The sequence below is a fragment of the Drosophila subobscura genome, chromosome O (genome assembly GCF_008121235.1).
Source record: "Drosophila subobscura isolate 14011-0131.10 chromosome O, UCBerk_Dsub_1.0, whole genome shotgun sequence".
NCBI lineage: Eukaryota > Metazoa > Arthropoda > Insecta > Diptera > Drosophilidae > Drosophila > Drosophila subobscura.
Window position 1 is genome coordinate 6,609,458 of NC_048533.1, and position 20,591 is coordinate 6,630,048.

At 42.9% G+C, this 20,591-nt stretch overlaps 2 protein-coding genes across 10 annotated transcripts in view; both read left to right on the top strand.

Annotated features, from left to right (window-relative positions):
- LOC117897393 (zinc finger protein zfp-1) overlaps positions 1 to 20,591 on the top strand; it is a 31,391-nt gene that overhangs the window by 692 nt on the left and 10,108 nt on the right. For 6 of the 8 annotated variants that reach the window (XM_034806211.1, XM_034806209.1, XM_034806204.1 and 3 more), the window contains exons 2-5: positions 1,955 to 2,433; positions 2,493 to 2,689; positions 2,750 to 4,233; positions 4,515 to 4,602. In XM_034806211.1, the coding sequence (XP_034662102.1) occupies positions 1,955 to 2,433; positions 2,493 to 2,689; positions 2,750 to 4,233; positions 4,515 to 4,602 (2,248 nt within the window). Of the gene's footprint in view, positions 1 to 1,954; positions 2,434 to 2,492; positions 2,690 to 2,749; positions 4,234 to 4,514; positions 4,603 to 18,172; positions 18,752 to 20,591 lie in introns of those variants that run through there. The other 2 variants (XM_034806208.1, XM_034806212.1) reach the window with 2 other exon arrangements.
- On the top strand, positions 5,802 to 10,696 carry LOC117897396 (muscle LIM protein Mlp84B). Of its 2 annotated transcripts, none has more exons than XM_034806214.1 (2): positions 5,802 to 5,949; positions 8,475 to 10,696. In XM_034806214.1, the coding sequence occupies exon 2, from the start codon at positions 8,548 to 8,550 to the stop codon at positions 10,030 to 10,032; it is 1,485 nt and encodes a 494-aa protein (XP_034662105.1). In that variant the 5' UTR covers positions 5,802 to 5,949; positions 8,475 to 8,547; the 3' UTR covers positions 10,033 to 10,696. The 2 variants fall into 2 exon arrangements, with proteins under 2 accessions (XP_034662105.1, XP_034662106.1); XM_034806215.1 differs by lacking the exon at positions 5,802 to 5,949 and adding an exon at positions 7,213 to 7,317.

Consider the following 20,591-nt stretch of genomic DNA (forward strand, 5'->3'; position numbering starts at 1 on the left):
TGGTGAACGTCCCTCCCCACAAACGACGCTCCCAAAAAAAAAAAAGAGATATCTCTTTATATGCGTTGCTTGACCACTTTTGACCGCGCGCATTTTGCCCTCGCCCGAAACTAGTTTTTTAAAACAATTTGCCTTTTGATGACGTTTTAAAGCCGTGTTTTTCATGTGTACGGGACACATTTAAAGTAATTTTCCCGAAAAAATCAATAAATTCAAGCTTCGCGTATACACACATTTTCCGTTTGGAGAAATTTAACATGCTTTAAGCGAGAAAACGGACGTGGGAAACCACCCTCGCACTCCAGCCGCCCCCATTGACTCCACTCTCCCCCCTCCATTGAGAGCATCTTTGGAAGGAAGAAAATATATAGAGTAGTGCTGTGCCGCTTATATACCTCCCCCAAAAGCACCCAACGCGCCCCCTTTTGCGGCATTTTACATGTGTACATATACATGGGTATATGTAACATCTTCTGTATATGTGTGTTCAGTGAGTGTGTGTATGTATCTGACTGTGTATTTTGTAGGCGTGCTCCGTGGAAAGTGCATTGCTCTCCCTCTTCCTCCGTCGCCTATTTATTGTAAACATTACAAAAGCGGCGTGCAGAGCGGCGACGGCCTCGTTTCGTATATAAAGGTGTGTGTGCTTTTACACCGCTAAAGTTAAAGTTCTCGCGCAGTTGGTGCGTTTTTCGGCAGTTGGCAACACGTTGACCCAATAACGGTATAATAGAACTTCAACTCTCGCTCACACGCACAAACACACTCCCAGAAGCCCACATGCATGAATGAAACAGAAATAGCGCCCGCATGCCGTTATTATTATTATTGTGAAATCTCTGCAGATGCTGCGGCGGCGACCCACATAATACCGCTACTTATGTTTCTGTGTATGTATACGTGTATGTATGTATGTAGATGCTGCACAGTGGAACCGAAATTAGTCCCCGAATTGTAATGCAGCGTTTTTCCTGTTTTATTTTTGGTGCTGCCTTTTGTTTATATCGAGAAAGCGATTTTGCTGTTCAAGTTCAATGAACCAGCAGCAATGGAATGCCTTCGGGTGTTAAATGTTTGTGTATGTGTCCGTCCGTGCGCGTTTGTTCTTTTTGAACGTGTGTGAATGTTACCGAGATTTGTTGGGCGATTTTATCACCGTCAATAAATTAAATATCAATATGCGGTGCCAAGGTGTGCTGATTTGTTTATGGTCATTTTTATTTACATAAATGATTCAACAAGAAGAATTCAACAAAGAATTGCGTGGCTTATTAAAACGTCGGCGAAATTACCTTGACATTGAGAGATTTTCATGTACAACAACAGTGCCTTTGTGTTTGTGTGAATGTGTGTGCGTGCGTGTGTCAATATTTTGCCATGTGCCAAGGTATACTAAAGTAAAGGTATGGACATAACTGCTCTTTGGGTGTCCTATTTAACTACCCACCAGCTCTTATTGTGAGGGACTTGCACACCGAACAGGTGTGGCTGACATCTGTCTGACTTCCATACCCTCTGTCTTAGATACCTTGCCATGTGCCTTCTCCCTCAGACACTTATATTGAAGGCCAGATTGTAATTGCATAATTGTCGTATGTATTTCAATACACTACAATTGAAGACTGGAATCTGATCCAAAAACTGAATGGGAAAAGCTTTTGGTGTAAGCGAGAGAAATATATGCTCTAGTTTCGAGTTTTAGTCCCTGGTAACAGTGCAGCGGTAGAGTCAGCTGTGCGTGTTAATGTTGTGTTTGTATTTTATACTTTTATATAGTGTAGGGGTATGGGAAATGCTTATATACATACATATGTACATAATTTTGCTATTGGGAATGTTTGTTGCATGTGACCTTGCGATGCGACACCTGCACCGCTGGCTATTATCGAGAGCTTGGCGTCGCTTTATCGGGAAAGAAACCAGGAATAATTCCTCCCCTTTCCTCTCTTTGCAGTTCCAACAAAATTCCATCTTCATTTAATGCAAAACTGGAGCTAGACTCCAGCAAAGACGACACCATTCACTCCGCAAACTTGAATAAAAAACTCGTCAAGATTAAAAAGTTCAAGCTGGACGATATGAAGGAAATGGTGGGCGGCTGTTGTGTTTGTTCGGACGAGCGGGGGTGGCCGGAGAACCCGCTCGTGTATTGTGACGGCCAAAACTGTATGGTTGCCGTGCATCAGGCATGCTATGGCATTGTGACAGTCCCCACCGGACCCTGGTATTGTCGCAAATGTGAATCCCAAGAGCCCGCCTCCCGCGTCCATTGCCATTTATGCCCCTCAAAGGATGGGGCGCTCAAGAAAACAGATCAAAACAAATGGGCACATGTCGTGTGTGCTCTGTACATACCCGAAGTGCGTTTCGGTAATGTGACCACTATGGAGCCCATACTCATGTCGCAGATACCAGAGGAACGCTTCCACAAAGGTGAGTAAAATGATGTTCTTTGGAGTTTCATATTGTATCTACAATTTGGTATTTTATAGCCTGCTACATTTGCATGGAGATTGGAAAGACTGGCCGCTCCACTAAGGGTGCCTGCATGCAGTGCAACAAATCCAATTGCAAGCAACAATTCCATGTCACATGCGCCCAGAGCTTGGGTCTGCTCTGCGAGGAGGCTGGCAACTATTTAGATAATGTCAAGTACTGCGGCTATTGCCAGCATCATTATAGCAAACTGGTGAGTATGTGGGGGGAATATGTTTATGATCTCCACACTAATCTGATTGCAACTTTGCAGAAAAAGGGCGGCAACGTCAAAACCATACCGCCATACAAACCCATACAACATGACACCTCATCCGATTCGTGTTCGTCGCCCGAAAAGGATATTGACTCCACAATTAATGCAGCAGCTACCTCGGCAACGAGCATTAAGATAACCAGCAGCAGCACCACCACCACCAGCAATGCCTTGAATGCCAGTTCTTTGGGGGCAGTCTCTGGAGGCAGCGGCAGCGGCAGTGGTGTATCCTCATCGTCCAAACAGCGCAAGAGCAATGCATCGGGCAAGTCATCGAGCAGCAGCAGCAGTAGCTCCTCATCATCCTCCACGGGAGTGGCGAATCCCTCCTCCAGTACCGCAAGCTCAGGCGGTGCCAGCAATCTGCCAGTCGGAGGAAGCCTACCACCATCGAGTAGTAGCACCAGTAATATTAGTAATAGTGCTAACACCAGTCTGCCGGTCGGCACTGGAGCAGCAGCATCAGCTGCGGGCGGAAGCGTGGCCAGTGGAACCACAAGTGCAATAAATCTGCCTTCCTCTGGCAGCGGCTCTGGCTCACAGAAAGCCTCCAACGCCAGTCAGTCGACAACATCGGCATCCGCAACCACAAAATCCTCGGCCAGTAGTTCGAGCAGTAGCAGCAGCTACAAGGATAAGCATAGCAAAAGCCTAAGCAAGCAATCTAATTCGAGTAAGGAAAAGGATAGCAGCAAGGACAACGGGAACAATCCCCCAAGCAGCAGCACAAACAGCGGTTTCTCCAATTCAATAGCCACCTCAACATCTGCCAGCTCCTCCTCGTCTCGGGAGAAGTCCTCATCGAAATTATTGAAAAACAAGGATACATCCATTCAAATGCCAAGTGCCACAAGCAGCAGTTCGAGTATCAGCACAACCAACACCAGCAATACCCAGCTTAGCAGCAGTTCGTCAACTCCAACAGCCGCCAATGGGTCTGCCGCTGTATCCAGCTCTGTGACTGCCATATTTTCCGCTGCTGCTGCCAGTCACTCGAATCATGCCCAGAACCTCAGTACGAACGGAGGAGCAGCAGGCAGCAATGTGAGCACACATCTGAATGCCAGCAGTAGCAGCGGAACGGGATTCGGTACAGAAATACGTTCAGGCAGCAGCACTTTGAATGACCCTTCTTCGGCCTTTGCGGCGAGCAGCAGTGCAGATACATTACCAGGCGCTGGTTCGTCTGCAAGTAATATGACTGCAGTTCTTGGCCAGGGCCTCAGCGGAGGAGGAGGAGCAGCTGCAGTCTCCTCCACTGTGGCCACGAATTTGACCACAAACAAGGCATCATTATCGTCTGCAGCAGCATCAACTTCGTCTTCCTCCAGCAATCCCACACAAACCACGAGTGTGGCTTCGAAAAAACGTAAAGCCGATTCGGTTAAGCAGTCAAGCGGCAGTGCAAGTGGCCCCTCCATAATCGCCCCATCGATCTTGGACGATAGCAATAGGTGGGCTTCGAGAACGGCAAAGAAAAGGTCTTTTATAAGTTACAATTTTTCCAAATTTCTTTGGTAGTTTATAAAGGGCTTACAATGTCTTACCAAACATTTAGAAGCCAGTACATTCGATAATTATCATTTTGTAACTTGTTAAATAGTTGTAAAGGCGTCCGAATTTGAGGAGCCGAATTTTTTCAATTGTAGAAATTATGAATCGAATCGACTAACATCGTATGAGACCTATTTTTTTACCCAAAAAGTCCCTCATCTTTATATCAAATAATGATTGATTTATGTTTTTTTTTGTATATCCGTAGTTCATTTCGAGAAATAAGCAAGGATGCACACGTGACTCTGACGCCACTAACGGATTTTGAAAAGGAAATAGAAAAGAGCTCCAAGAGGGTAAGTTTTATTCCAACAAATTGTTTATCTTTAAGTATATTTTTGTGTTCTATAAATAGACTGATAAACAATATAGTGTATGAAGACAAGAGAATGGAAAAGCTTCTCGGCTCTTGAGTTAAAGATTTTTGTATCTCTTGAGTGACTTTTTCGGATCTCTACCGAGAGTTTCTCCGTCTCTGGGTACAATGTTGCATTTTGAATGATGTTTTACACTTGTCTAGAGCATGTCATGTCCAAATTGTTTGCCAGAGAGAATACACTATAATATACATAAGTTATTGTCCACGTCTATACATTCGTTTCACTTGCCAAAAGTTTAAGGCGCAGGCGCATCTTACCGCTCTCGTATCATATTTATAGATGGAAGAAAAATAAATGCAATTATTTTGTAAATTAATTTCCATAGAAAGCGCAAGGTGTGCGTGGAATTATACTAAAGTGGGGGATCTCAAGGAATTCCTTGTTTTTGTGTATCACCCTTTGAAGTATTTTGTGGAGGGATATAGATTTCGGGGTTGGGAGAATCTGTCTATCCTAAACCAATATTGCATATATAAACATGAATGAAATATTTTAATTGGAGTGAGTTTGGGGTTCTGAATAACCTCTCTATTTCTGCGTTATGCTGAAAATCTCATCTGTCATTCGCCGTTCCTTCTTTGATTGTAGGCGCACAGTCGCATATTCTCTCTTTCACGCTTGTCCATTTCAATTTTCCTCGATTTGATTGATGTACCTTCGACGTTACCCCCAAGCCCCATTAATTTTCTGTTTGAATCACAAAAATGCATGGCAAAAATAGCATTGATTTGAGATTTAATTAAATGCAAATGTGCATGTTAATTTATTGATCGACATCGACTTTGAACCAGACAACAGCATCTACCATATTGTTGATTCAACAGAAATTACATATATATTTTTTTGCCATGTCATGAGAAGAGCCTCCACCTGGAAAAAATTCTGAATAAAATTCAGAAAGAAAATGTTTCATAGATGAAATTTATTGGAATATACATATATCTACGTACATATATATTTTTTTGGTGATTTGTTGGGTTTGTTGGCTCATTTATTGTTGTTTTTTTCTCTGCCGCTGATGGTAGTATTGTTGTCTATATAGTCATCCCTATCGTTTGGCTTTTGGCGACATCTCGCTGTGGTTGTCGTTGTAGCCGTTGTGCCGTGTGCAGACAACGACTCATAGCAGCGCCACAGCGACAACAGCATCGAGAATTATGACAATTTTGTAGAGCGATCAGTCGAAAATCGTTGTTAATCGAAGCTAAAACTAAAATTAAGAATATATTTTTCCTTTGCGAATCTTATTATTACGAACGAAAAGTAAATATCAAAACCATCATACAATTGAGGGACACTTACAATTCCCCCATCTGCATCTCATATAATACAAATATTCCGAAAATTCAGTAGTGCTGTGCAAATATCGGTTAAAGCAATGAAGTTTTGTCCCCAAGTTTTTTCCGGTTTAATTTTAGAATTTGTGTGAAATTTTGACTCATATTTTAATGACCCAAAAAAAAGATGGGAGGAATGCTGTGTGGCTCCACAGAGGAAGCAGCGCTCGCGCATTCCCACTCCTACTCTTATTTATAGATTTGGATATTTTTTAGCAGAAAAAGCCTACACACGCAGCTGTCTGGCTCAATGAAATTTGAATTGTCTATGGAGAGTTTCATATATTTTGGTGCAGTGAAGAATAGAAAACAGATTAGTATATGTACTAAATGTTGTTCACAGTAAAAAAACCAAGTCTAAAACTTCGAGTTTTTCCAAAACATTAAATAGTTTTGTTTTTTAAGTAAACCCAAGTTTAAAAAATCAAAAAAACATGAAACGTGTGTTCTAAACACTCACACAGAGAGACAACTTTAGATCATATATATCATTTTAGATCATATACTAAAGAATCAATTTAACTAGTATCGGATATAATGAATTTAGCCTATCTACAAAACTTTAAGAAGATAAGAAAATTAAACGACAATTAATTAGGAAGTACTGATACTTGTTCTACATCGAATGTGTTCTAAAATTCTTCAATCATTGAAATTTATACCTCAATGAGTTACCAAGCAATTTAGTTAAACGCTTCACATGTTTAGATTTCAGTATTTAGCATTACAATTTATAGAAAACAGCCAAAGGGTATAAACAAATTCCCAGATGCTTAATTATGTTGATTATTGTATGTGTACCCCCACCGAGAAAATGCAGCTACCGCAAACTTTATGATCTTGCTCCTTCACACCCCAGGGGGAAAGCGATTTCACACAACATTTTTACCCTCAAAAACTGAACGAACATAAAAAACAAAAAACTAAAACAGCCAGAGGCAAGAAGAAGCGATTGTAGAATGTGAAAAAGAAAAACGAACAAAATACAAGTTGAAAAACCGCAGAACTGCTGATGCTGCTGCTGCTCCCCAATACAATCATAACATTTCCTTCCATCCCACTCTCTGGGCGAGATGGTATTAGATGAAAAACTGAAAATGAAAATGAAGGAAAAGTGCTCCGTGTTGCTGCTGTTGCCGCATCTAAAGTTTCTCAACTCAAAAAAACTGTGAGCAGGAAGAATCATCTCTGACTCGGCCGTGCCGTGTGCACTCAGAATTATATAGATTAGTTTGCTTTGAGCAATCTTCCAGTTCAGTACTCGGCGCTTCCGTGTGTGGTTTTAGTGCGTTGTGTAGGTTTCCGTCCCGTCATATATTTATATCTAGACACAGCTATTTAACCGATATTTGCACACGTCTGTAAACTGCATCATACTGCCCCACCTGCATCTCCATCTCTAATCTATACCATCCCCAAAACGGTCCCTAGATATCAAAGACTGTGTGTTCGGTGATTCAGATCTCAAAAGTGTTTTAGCACACACTCTCTCACATCACATCACATCCCATATATCTGTCATAGCCTCGCGGTCACTTTTTTGTGTGTTTCTACCTGTCTGGGTTTTATTTTTATACAAAAATATTCTGTATTCTGTATAGATACACATTTATTGCTCATGTTTTTCTGTGATGTTTAAAGAATTTTCCCTGAATTTTTGTCGAGAAAAAGTGAGAAAGAAAGAAAGAGAAGAGGGAAAATCTTCATTAACATTACGTATACGTCTGCGGTTGGGTTGGGTAATTTTTCTAGCACCAGGCGATGACGTTTCTGACGACTGACAGATAAGGTTTTTGATAGATGATCTACATAATGTAAATTGAGGAATAAATTAGTGAAAAGATCACTTTGATTTTTCAATGAACGCAGACAAGATGACCCAGATGACGGCCACCATGGGATTTTGACTGTTTTAGTTAATGTACTAATGATATTTAGAGGTGGAATCTTTTTGTTTCATTGTAGAAAGGTATTAGTGCGTGATCTAAAGGTACAATTTGTGGAAATATAGGTTTCAGACCATATAATATATGCGGTGATCAGATTGTACCCAACACACAAGTTAATCATAGATCTAAGATCGTGTTTGTACATTTAGATCATGTACTAACATATTTTCAACACTGTTATCTGATGTGTACGAAGAAAGCAGATTTATACATATGAAATTGAACTTATTTACACGTTGTAGGGTTGATAAAACTCAGTTTATGACTTTTAATGCAGATTAATCGAACTTAGATCTGTACTAAAAATGTGCTAAATTTACTAAATCCGGCTTTAACCTAAGAACTGGCACTGTGACTAGACTTCACCAGCAGAACAGGCAGGTGCTTACCTCATTCATCGCTTTCATCGCCCACACAACTCTTTTCGTCCCCAAAAATTCCACGCTAAAGCCCCACGACTCGATTCTATGTGTTCTCTTTTGCTCTCTCTGTGCACTTTCAGATAATAAGAATAGTATTTTGTACTCTCGAGTAGATCCTTTCGATAGCGAACACACACAGAAAACGAAACAGAAATGCCTTTCCAACCGATCGAGGCCCCTAAATGTCCGCGCTGCGGCAAGAGTGTGTACGCGGCCGAGGAGCGTCTGGCCGGTGGCTATGTATTCCACAAGAATTGCTTCAAGTGCGGCATGTGCAACAAATCGCTGGACTCCACCAACTGCACAGAGCACGAGCGCGAGTTGTACTGCAAGACATGCCATGGACGTAAGTTCGGCCCCAAGGGCTACGGATTTGGCACTGGAGCTGGCACACTCTCGATGGACAACGGACAACAGTTCCTGCGCGAGAATGGCGATAGTCCGTCGGTGAGGAATGGCGCACGCTTGGAGCCACGTGCCATTGCCCGTGCCCCCGAGGGCGAGGGTTGCCCACGCTGTGGCGGCTATGTGTATGCCGCTGAACAGATGCTGGCCCGCGGTCGCGGCTGGCACAAGGAGTGCTTCAAGTGCGGCAGCTGCAAGAAGGGTCTTGACTCGATCCTGTGCTGCGAGGCGCCCGACAAGAACATCTACTGCAAGGGCTGCTACGCCAAGAAATTCGGCCCTAAGGGCTACGGCTATGGCCAGGGCGGCGGAGCCCTCCAGTCCGATTGCTATGCCCATGACGATGGTGCACCGCAGATCCGTGCCGCCATCGATGTGGACAAGATCCAGGCTCGTCCCGGCGAGGGTTGTCCCCGTTGCGGCGGCATGGTCTATGCCGCCGAGCAGAAGCTGTCGAAGGGTCGCGAGTGGCACAAGAAGTGCTTCAACTGCAAAGACTGCCACAAGACGCTCGATTCGATCAATGCCAGCGATGGGCCCGATCGCGATGTCTACTGCCGCACTTGTTACGGCAAGAAGTGGGGACCCCATGGCTATGGCTTTGCCTGCGGCTCGGGTTTCCTGCAGACCGATGGCCTCACCGAGGATCAGATCAGTGCCAATCGCCCCTTCTACAACCCAGACACCACATCGATCAAGGCGCGCGAGGGCGAGGGCTGCCCCCGATGCGGTGGCGCTGTCTTTGCCGCTGAGCAGCAGCTCTCCAAGGGCAAGGTGTGGCACAAGAAGTGCTACAACTGCACTGACTGCCACCGACCCTTGGACTCGATGCTGGCCTGCGATGGACCCGATGGCGATATCTATTGCCGCGCCTGCTATGGCAAGCACTTTGGCCCCAAGGGCTTTGGCTATGGCCATGCCCCTACTCTGGTTTCGACCAGTGGCGAGTCGACGATTCAGTTCCCCGATGGCGGTCCTCTGAACGGAGCACGCACCTCGGGCGGATGCCCACGCTGTGGCTTTGCCGTGTTTGCCGCCGAACAGATGATCAGCAAGAGCCGAATCTGGCATAAGCGTTGCTTCTACTGCTCGGACTGTCGCAAATCCCTGGACTCGACGAATCTGAACGATGGACCCGATGGTGATATCTATTGCAAGGCCTGCTATGGTCGCAACTATGGAACCAAGGGATGCGGATATGGTATCGGCGCGGGCGCCTTGACAACGTTCTAAATGAACAGGATTGTGTCTGTGAACCGTTCCGAATTTTCTGTCTAATCTATCCCCCTCTATCTATCCTCTATTTGTGTTAACTAACTTTTACAGAAATTAGCTAACTTAGTCTTCGTTTTCTTCCAACGATATTTCGATCAACGATGCAACAAATCTACTTTTCTTTTAGGTTATGTGAGAATAAGCTTAAAAAAATAATAAAAAATTGAAAAAAAATACTTGAAAACTGCAACCAAAAGAACTTACGAATCAAAATGCGAAACTAACCATCGAAACCAATGACCTAACGATCTATAACGACAACCAACGGCAGAGGCCCATTAAAAATGCTTAACATTTGTGGAGGTACAGTCCCAGCAATAGCACAGGACTTATAGGAGGAATTATAGGGAAACGAAGCGAGCCAAGAAGTCGTTTATATTTATTTTTTGTACACAAACCAAAGTATGTTCCATGCTCCAAAACAAAAAACAATGAAACATACTTTGAAAAATGTTATATACTACCCATGATACGATAAAAGATGAACGATGATACAATGAAAGATGAAATGAAGAAATGATGATATATATATTACGATGATGTATATTTAGATGATTTTTAGTTCTTACGATACATATATATTTACGAAATCTTGATTATTTATAATGATATATTTTCAAACCAATTTCTCATCACTCTTTAATCTCTTGAAAGAAATCGCTCTAAATTCCAATACGGATTTGGATAGAGCAAAAAATACTTATTTTTCATACAACAACCACACACATAACATCCAAATAATATATATGCCCCAGTGGGTTCCATGAAAACAAAAAACAACAACAAAAACTAATTTCAAAATTGTTTTTCGTGGTTTTAATTGATTTAATTGGGTGCAACATACCACAGATATCTCTACCTGTCTGCTTACCTGTGCTGTGTGTTGAATGCCACCATCTAGTAGATGGACGCATAGATGGATGGAATGGATGATGACCTGGTGGTATCCATGGTGGGTGGGTGGATTTCGGTTTTTTGAATTGAGCCACCTCATGGGATCTATATATAGATTCTCCTCGATTCGGTTCTCGACCGACTAAACATCATGAAAAATTATTTCTCAACCATACGCACAAGAACAAAAATTCTCTAAATATACATATAAATATAGAGATCTCTTGCGTGTGATATTGAGAGAAAAACACATTCGAAAATGTTCCATAACCCGATGTATCCAAATGATTTCTAAATATAAATATGATGCCGATGCTCATATCCCCAAATGCTCACTCATAGATTTTTCATTCAAGAGATGTATCCAACTCTTAAGAGAGAAAACTCTTTAATATTTGGGAGAAATATCTTCATGCATTTTTTAAGAGCTTCTGAGTGAGATAATGGCTTTGGAAATTGTTTGTAAGGAATGTTTTTACCACGTGCCTGATTGATAATGGTTGTATAATGAGTGAGTCACTCAAGAGAAACGATCCTTAAGTGAAATACCATTTCGAATAAAGTGCATTTTCGGGTGGTGGAAGGTCGCAAATATTAGAATTAATGTTCATGCACTTAAGAACTGTTCGTGTACTGTGTAAATCCTCCCACCACCGCAACCGAAACAAACATTATTCACATTTCTAATAATTATTTTGGCAAATATCTATAGGGCGGGCAGCACCTTTGTGACGTGATGTTGCCATGGGGTTGTTTGGGGGCCAAAAAATAAATATTTTATTTATTGTTATTTGTGTTATAGATATTAAAAGAAATGGCACTTGTGGGCCAGGTGTGTTTTTGTGTTAGTTGATGCGAGTATTTATAGATTTTTGATTTTAGTCAGAGTCTATTTTCGATTAGAGGGATTCTGTTTTTGAAATTGTTTCGCATATGACACAGCACTTGAAACATTGATCGCAAGTTGTTGTTGTTTGTAGACTATTGATGATCAGTAAATATACTACGATGGATATTTTATTTTTTATGGCGCTTCTACTGTTTAATTAATGTTTAATTGTGGCCCGTTCAATGGTGTGAATAGATTTATGGCTTGTTGAAATGTGCAACTATTTGTATACTCGATTATGACTTTGGGGATATAGAACATGTGCTTGTGTTTGGATTTTCTTTGGATTACGGAAGTGTTTTTTGCAAGGTTTCAAGTCATTTTGACATGTAACAGAAAAGGAGATGTGTTCTCCTGTTGACATGATTAATTCAGGAAGTGGAAATGCGCTCCAAATATCCATCATATCTATTACATTTACGTGTCTTATGTACATGCTCTTAATGGGGGCCACAACTTATTGATTTCCCATTACAAATTGTCGGAACAAATCGAATGGGGAGGGGAAGAGGGTGCCCAACCGAGTGGAACGGAACCAAGCGAAACTCTAGAACCCTTAGCCACAGAAACAGCGAACAGACTACTGCTGTGCTTAGCATTTTGGCTGGAAAAATTATAAATTCTAAATTGCGATTGCCATTTTTCATGCTATGTCCATTCTTTGGAGAAGCCAACCCCTCGGTTGCAACCACATTTATTGGATCAGCGGGGGTGCCTTCGGAAATCAAACGGAAGGAAAGGAAGGACCCCATGCTGACTTTTTTTGCTGTTGTGCGGTAGTGTGTACACACTGTTTGTCGATAGTGGTGGAATGAAAAGGTTCGCGGTAGCTGTCATTTTTAGAGCTCTTGATGGGTGTGGTGGGAGGCAATAACTCATAATTTGGTTCCTCTCATGACTGTTTCAATTATCAGCGCTTCTTCAGAGACCTTAATGGAGAAGGAGAGAGAAAAACTGAGCACAAGCACACGTGCTGGCATGGACTACCACGTAGGTACACATAAGTATCTAGATGGTACAAAAAAACTATGTTTTTATGATATGTAATCGTACTCAAGGCATGGTTTTTATGGCATTGCCTCCTGTAAGTCGCCTCTGTTTTGGGTGTCCATCTGCTAAGCGGTTCCCTTTAAATGACCATACAAATCATTTGGACAAATACGTTTTTCCTAAAGCAATTCATTTATGAGCTGAGCACCACGGAGTTCATTTTATGATTGCTCGATAGTCGACCATACAACACCTTGTTTGGGTGTTGGACTTAGGGTGTGCTGTGGGTTCTTGCGTTCTGCTGTGTCGCGTGTTGCCTGCATTTGTCATATTCATGGGTCCGACACGTGTCCCGTTATTGCGTTTTATAGCCGTGACTCTTTGTACAAAAAAATGTCGCAAACATTGATCTCAAGTACAGTTACCGTGGCTGTTAATGCTTTTGCAGTGTCTATCATAATGGTATTAATGTTGTTTTTCTAGATATAATCTAAGTAATTGTATGGTAGAGTTATACCATGGGAGGAATTCGTAACTTCGAATTATAGTCTTTGTTAATGGATAAATGAAGTGGTTTATATTTTGATGGTTTTGATTATGTATTCTGTTCAATGTAATCGATTTGACAACTAATCAACTTCAGATATCAATTTAATATACATGTATGTACATAAGTATTTGCTTGCTTAGCTATAGTTGCTCTAGTTTAGTTGTGTTTAGTTCTAATTTTCCTCGAATATTAGCCTAACATCTATCTTTCCTGCATGCTCGCGACCGGTTCGGTTAATCGCGCCGCGCGTCATGCGGCAGCGCCCCTCGGTCGGTTGGGCGGGAGGAGGGCTGCGTTCTGCTGGGTTCCGCGCGTAACAGGCTTTGGCTTGGTGTCGCATGGGCCACGTGATGGTGCAGTCATTGCATATCAACGTCCAGACAGTATGTCTGTCTTATTACTTAATCAGTGGTTACAATCGATGACAACCACACCCCCACCTCTTTGCATATTCTCTCACGATATGGCAGTACTCTCACTCCTGCTTTTAGGTCCTTCGAGCACGAGTCCTTTGGCCACTTGTTCAAATATTTGATTGTTGACATTTTTCTTAGTATTTTAATTTTAATTTGATTTTTGGAAACCTACATATGTATTTATGTACATAAATATATACCCTTGATGTGCCTTTCCTGTGCATTGGTGCCACTTTTATGAAGATCAATAGTGCGTACGAAATGGGTTTGTTTAGTGGCGTGTGCAAAGTTAAAAATGTGAACGCTTGACGGATGACGGCAGTTGCGCCTGTCTCAATATTTGCACATTTCATTTTATGCTTGTGCCCTGAGTGCTTGCTCCTGGGAAACCCTTTTTTCTGTAGACAGAGGGGGTTGAATGAACCCAAACGAAGAAGTGGAAGACTTAAAAGCATCAGTCACCTGTCTGAGCCCTGGGATTCATTAATTAATGCATGTGGATGAATATGCTTTAGGTAGTCTTTATGTTCTAGGGTCTGTTAATTAGGCATGCGAAAATTTTGAAGGAGCTGTCGCGTCCCACCATGTTACGCATAAAGTCATCATAAAGTTTTATTTTGGGCAACAGCAGAAGCTGTTGATACCCTAATAGATGCAAAATTATAATGGTGGCTGCTTATGGTACTCTGATATTAAATATTTGTACCATCTAAAATGATTGGATCTACTGATAGAAAGGCAGAATCGCAAACTAAAATACCTCTAACTTTAAGGACGTTCCTTGCGGCATTGCATACATACCTCTCATCAGCATCATAATACCTTCCTCTAAAAGGGTATAAATAAAACGACGATGTTAACTGCATATTAAAATTAATTATCCCGTTGTCGGCGACAAAAGACGGCGCGCCATTGTTGCCACCTTTTCTTATGATTTGATTATGGAAACGAAACGGTCGGTTGGTCAGGTGATGTGTTTGGAGGGTGGGGTGGGGCAATGTGGCAACGGCAATATTAGTACCGTTCCTATGCAGTGGCGGCGCTGCCAATTTGTTTTGTTTGTTTTGTAAAACAGGCACGTTCACCCACCTATCCGCACTCCCCCATCGTCTGGTCTACTACTGCCGTCGTCAGGTAAATGCCACTTAACGTTCCTCTTTTTTTGTGCTTTGTTTTATTTTCTGCACCATGATTTTTTGGGCTCTGGCTTTGGCCACATTCCCCATTTATTTGCATCGCAAATTATGCTCGCGATGAGGCTTCATCTTCCCCTGCCTCTTCTGCTTCTACCAATTCCTTCTACTCCTCTTCTTCTTTCCGTTCCAGCTGCAAACAATCTTCTTCGTCTGCTGGTGCTTCTTTTTTTTATTTATTGCCAATTGCAAACGTCTGCGGCGGCGGTGGTTCCTCTGCTGCTGCCTGCTGCTCCACCAGTCTGTGTCTCTCTCTTTCCTCTCCTGTAAATATTGCCTTACAATTCAATTATTTTTCATTTTCCTGTTTTGTCTTCTTGAATCGCTGTCGCCGTTGTCTGGCAGCACCAGCAACAGCAACAAAACCCACAAGGGAGTGAGAGAGAGAAGAATTAACCTGCATGCAGCAGCAATCGTCACCCGCACACCCCCGCCGACCGACTGACCGCCCTCGTTGACAGAGCCATTGCATAAAGCACACACACACACACACACAAATATTAGTGCTGAGAGCAGACCACCGCTACATTTTCTGTTGTTTTTATGTTGCAATGCTTTTCCGCTCTCACACTGTGATAATGCAGTGCTCTCACTGCTATGCTCACCATGCTCTGGCTCGCTCGCGCTCTCCCCCTCTGTCTAGCCTAAAAACTGTTCTCAGGCAAATATTGACCTGGGAACAGTGGTACCACCCCATAACCATAGGCCACCAGAAGGATGTTTTTAACGGCTAAACCTCTTCAAACCCATTTTCGATCGGGCTCATAAAAAGCAGATGTTGCAGTGAGCTGCAAGGTACTTGAATATCTGTATATACATACAATATGTACATAAAAAGTATCTTTTACGAGTGCGCCTGCTTCCATTTGCTTGAGGACAGGTACTCCTATCTTTGGTCTGGACTTGTTTCATGCCTATTGATTCCGTTTCCTCTTCTTTAAGTCGGTACCTACTCACTGTCCTGAGTCTCCTTTCCTCTCGTTTTAGTCTCAATCTTTGTCACATTTTGTTTTGCTCAGCTTTTCCTGTCTCCTCATCGTCATCGCTCTTCCTGGTCTTTACAGTTGTCTGTCTGCATTGATAACATTGTCGTTGCGCTGTCTCTCTCATTCTCTCTCTGTTTGTGTTCGCGTTTGTGTGCTTTTTTTATTACATCAACAGCATTACGAAATGCACACTGCAGTCGTTGTCTTGCATTTGAATTTGTATTTGTATTTGTATCTGCTTGCGTGTGTGTGCGTTTGTGAAAGATTCACTTTTATGTGTTCTGCTTTGTGACTACGCGCTACACAGTGAACATTTTGGATGATAGGTAAATGCTGAGCTGGTTTTAACTGTTGTCACTGCACAGTCAACATTTTGGATTCAATTAAATGTGAAGGTGGGCTTATCCCATAAAAGTCATATATTGTATTACCTTTTTGAGTTAAAGGTTAGGTTGCCTAACTTGATGGATGTTTTTAAATTATGTATCTGGTAAAGAAATGCCTACCAGGATTAATACTCTTAATAGTTGCATAGCTTTTGAGCTTTAAAAATATTTACAATCTCTTAAAAGGTGCTAATTGCTCACTATGAAATTACCTAGGACTTCCTCTCACTTTGTCTGCTCACTGGGTGACTTTTTTCCAGTTAACTTTTTGTGCATCTGTTTGTGCGCCTCACCTCTCCTCACCCTCTGACTATGAGTATGTACATATGTATGTTTATTTTTATGCTGCCGCCGTGTGTTGTGTTCTTATGCTCTTGGTGCTGTTGTTGCTGCTGCTGCTGTTTCTTTTTGTCTGCACACCGGTATACATGTGTTTGTGTTGGTGCGTGTCTGGCCTACGTGCAGACATAGCACACACGTACATATATACTCCTGCACTCTCAAAAAATATATACATATGTACGTGTACATATATATGCACGTTTCAATAATCCCCCACTGAAAACCGGCTGCCACGAAAACGATGGGCCATGGTATAACTGGAATTCAAGGTACGGTCATCCCTCTTTTCAGGCTGTTTCTCGCTCTCGATGCTTCTGGCTAAAACAGGGTTGGCTGAGTTTCCCTTACCTATTATAATTCTACCTTTCGACGGACTGCCAGCAACAACAATGCACACTGTGCCGTGCTCTCTCGCCGCACTCTGAGAGCGCGCTGAGAGAGCAACGCTTCTAAGCAAACGCTTCAAGGCAGCAGAGTTTAATGTTTAATACAAATTCAACTCCGAACGGCCATGCAACAACGCAGCTGCAGCTTCCGTGCATGTGCATCCAGCCCCTCGAGTGGCAATTGTTGTTTTCTCAAAAAAGTGAATTTGTTGGTGTTTTTTTGTTGTTGTCAATTGAAAAAGCGCGCAAACCAATAATAAGTGGCTTTTCCTGTCTGGGAAAATTAACTAATATTATAAATCATTCACGTTTTTCGTGAGACACAAAATTCAATCATTTACGTTTTCCTGTATGAAAAACTAACAAAATTAAACCATTCACGTGGCCACACACACATGCTCGCAGAGCAGGCGAGAAAATCCCACAAATAATATATAGTCGCAAGTTTCCATTTAAAAGAAATTAAATTTCTGTGAAAAAAACGAAAAAGTTTAAACGCTGCCCGAGAGCGAGCGCGAAAGAGTGAAAGAGCCTAAAGAAGTGAGTGAGAGAGAGGGAGAGAGAGCGAGCCAGCCCAGTCGCCGCCACGCAAGTTATTCACCCCAACAACAACAGAACAGCTACTAGCCATCAGCGGGAGAGTGGAGAGAGAGAGAGAGTGAGAGCGCATGATATTGTGGAGCGAGGAGGTGGAGGCGGTTGGTTGTTCAGTTTTGGTTCTCACGTATGCGCGCTGTGATTTGTGATTGTGTGTGTGCGAGTGAATACAAAAGACAAGAAGCAAAAGCAGCATACAAAATAATAATATTGAAAGAGGAAGAGAGAGAGAGACAAAAAGACTGAAAACTGAGAAACTGAGATTGGAGCCCAACCTCTGGGGACGACTATGCTGCCGTTCAGTTAATTACAGACCACAAAACAAAATTGAAGCTAAAAGAGCGAGCACAGCGAGAGAGAGAGAGAACGAAACGAAAACCTGGCTTACGGGCCACAGGGCCAACAACAACGGAATAAGAATAAAGAACAAAACGAAGAATAAAAGGGCCAAAAGAGAAGCAGCAACAAAATGATGATGATGGACACTATGGACACCACATCCCAATCACAGCCCATGGATGTTGCACCCGCCATGGCCGTGGCCGCCACCACAGTGGGCAACGCCACTCTAGTGGACTTTACCGCCACAATGGTCTCTATGGCTGCCACAGCGGAGAGCAACAACAATCACATCGATATGGCGGTGTACAAGGAGCATCGCAAGAACAAAAAGAAGAAACGTGACAAGAGGGAGAAGGAGGGCAAGGAGCATCGCCATCATAAGCACAGGGATCGGGAGCATCGTGAACATCGGGAGCATCGCCGGCATCGTGAGCGGGAGCAGCGGGAGCGGGAGCGAGAGGTGGTATCGTCACATCATCTTCACAACAGCAGCCAGCACTCGACATCCGCCTCGTCCTCGCCCTCGTCCGCCTCCACCACACCCTCGGCGACCATTGAATATGTGGGGGGTTCGGCCTCTGCATCGCCCTCCTATTTGGGAGCTGCCACCGCAGGAGGAGGCAGCGGCGCCAGCGGAGGAGCCACCACAGCAACAGCCACCACCACGTATCCGCACAATTTAAAAATACGCTTCCTGCTTTCCGGGGTAAGAAAGAGTCGTAGATCCACGGCGCCTGGCAGTCGCATCTGTCCATGCCAATCCCTCAAAATCTATTTCGGGAAATCCCTGGAAGAAGCTGTCTCTCTGACCTGCTGTGCTGTCTTTTTTTGGAAAAAGATGCTGTTGGTTCTGTCTTCTTGTGGCAGATATAAATGTTGCGAGTGTTCTTTGAAAGAAAAAGATATTCCTGGATCCTTAAAGGGAGGCGCACTTTTGGAATGGCTTACGAATCATTCATAGGAAAGAGCTAGAAGATTCTTTAGGGGAGAGATAAGCAACTGGAGTAAAGTGAAAGCGGCATTCAAAAGAGCGAGAAGTCTCTTCTTAGATTGAAAGATAGTTTGGGTAAAAGACCTGCAGGCTCCATGAGGAGTACACCGTTAAAGTGTGTATTTCAGCCGATTAACAGTTCAATAACAACTCGGAATTATTTCCTCAAAGGCCAAAGACATAATCCAGAAGATTCCAAGGCCATCCGAGAACTCCACTCCACATTGGTAGTGAGTGTAAGGATGATTGATCTGTTCCCTGGTTTCCCCTAAGCCGATAATGTTTATCCCCATTAAGATCCGTAATTTACAAGCGTATTCTTCAGTGGATATTCCCATCGCATAATCGAAGCCAACCCTCATGATGTTTTCCCAATTCGATCGGCCATGTCTTTGACACTCCATCAATTATTTAACCGCATTGCTTATGTGCCACTTGTGTGCAGTCTGTCGCAGGCACCTGCACCACCACCACTTGGGATGTCTTTGAAGGCGGTGAGAGCAAGCCACCTGCCACAGGGACATAAAACAAAAGAAATGTTGTAAAGAGAGGGGGAAGAGACACCTTCAATTATTCCCGGGGAATGCCAATGCCCCGCCTTTGCCCGCAATTACATCCACACTGAATGCTCCAATTGTCGGGTAGTGCATATCCTTTTATATGCGTACATTTATCGGAAAGGGAGTTTGTATTATTGATTAGTGTAAGTGCCTACCAAACGGGGGAGAGACAGCTGTTGTGCCACGTATCACGTAGCCTCTTGTTCCTTGAAGGTAGCGCAAGAAACATGCATACGTATTTCTCGTGAGCCCAGGGCCGGTTTTTCACTGGCAATATCCTTGGATCGGATAGCCCTCTGTATTTGTATGGTTGGCACATTTGCGCCTAGTTTACGACAGCTGCCACAAGATGCTTCCTTATCTTGTGCCTCTCTTGCCTCGTGAGCAACGAGAGCTCTTCTTCTTCCCCTCTTCTTTTCCTCCGCTCTAGAGCTGCAGCTACCCTTAGTTTTTTGTACTTGCTGTTCCTTCCTGGGCGGCTGATTGATCCTTTCCTTCCATTCGATCTGGTTACAGCTGCTGTTTCACGTCCTACCTGAGGACAATGTCTTGAACTCTATGCTGGCTGTCAGGACAGGCCCAAGACGAGTCGTGTCTTTCTCAACTCTTGCTCTAATTGTTATTTTAATTGGCATTCATTGTTTCGTTTACCTTTCGTGTTTCCAAGGCTACTAGAGGATTTGAGCTAAAGAAGATATCTCTGTAAAAACTTTAGATGGTTTCTATTCTCTGTTTGGGATTATAAAGATTAAAGATGTTTTCTAGATGCTTTGTTTGTGGAAGACCTTGAAAACACACTTGCTATAACTTGTTGTTCTAGTAGCACAACAAACATCCACTATTTTGTGAGGAAATCCTACATGAATCACTTCCCTTTGATCTTTGATGATTATCCCAAAGTTACTCGCTCTTTTTACGAGCACTTTCAAACATTTTAGACATTCCTTTGTTAATTCCTCTGAATCTCATCATTCCTTTTGATATTCCGATTTCCC

Bases quoted from the DNA above. Each gene is read 5' to 3' on its own strand.
- LOC117897396 (XM_034806214.1), top strand. From the start codon at position 8,548: ATGCCTTTCCAACCGATCGAGGCCCCTAAATGTCCGCGCTGCGGCAAG.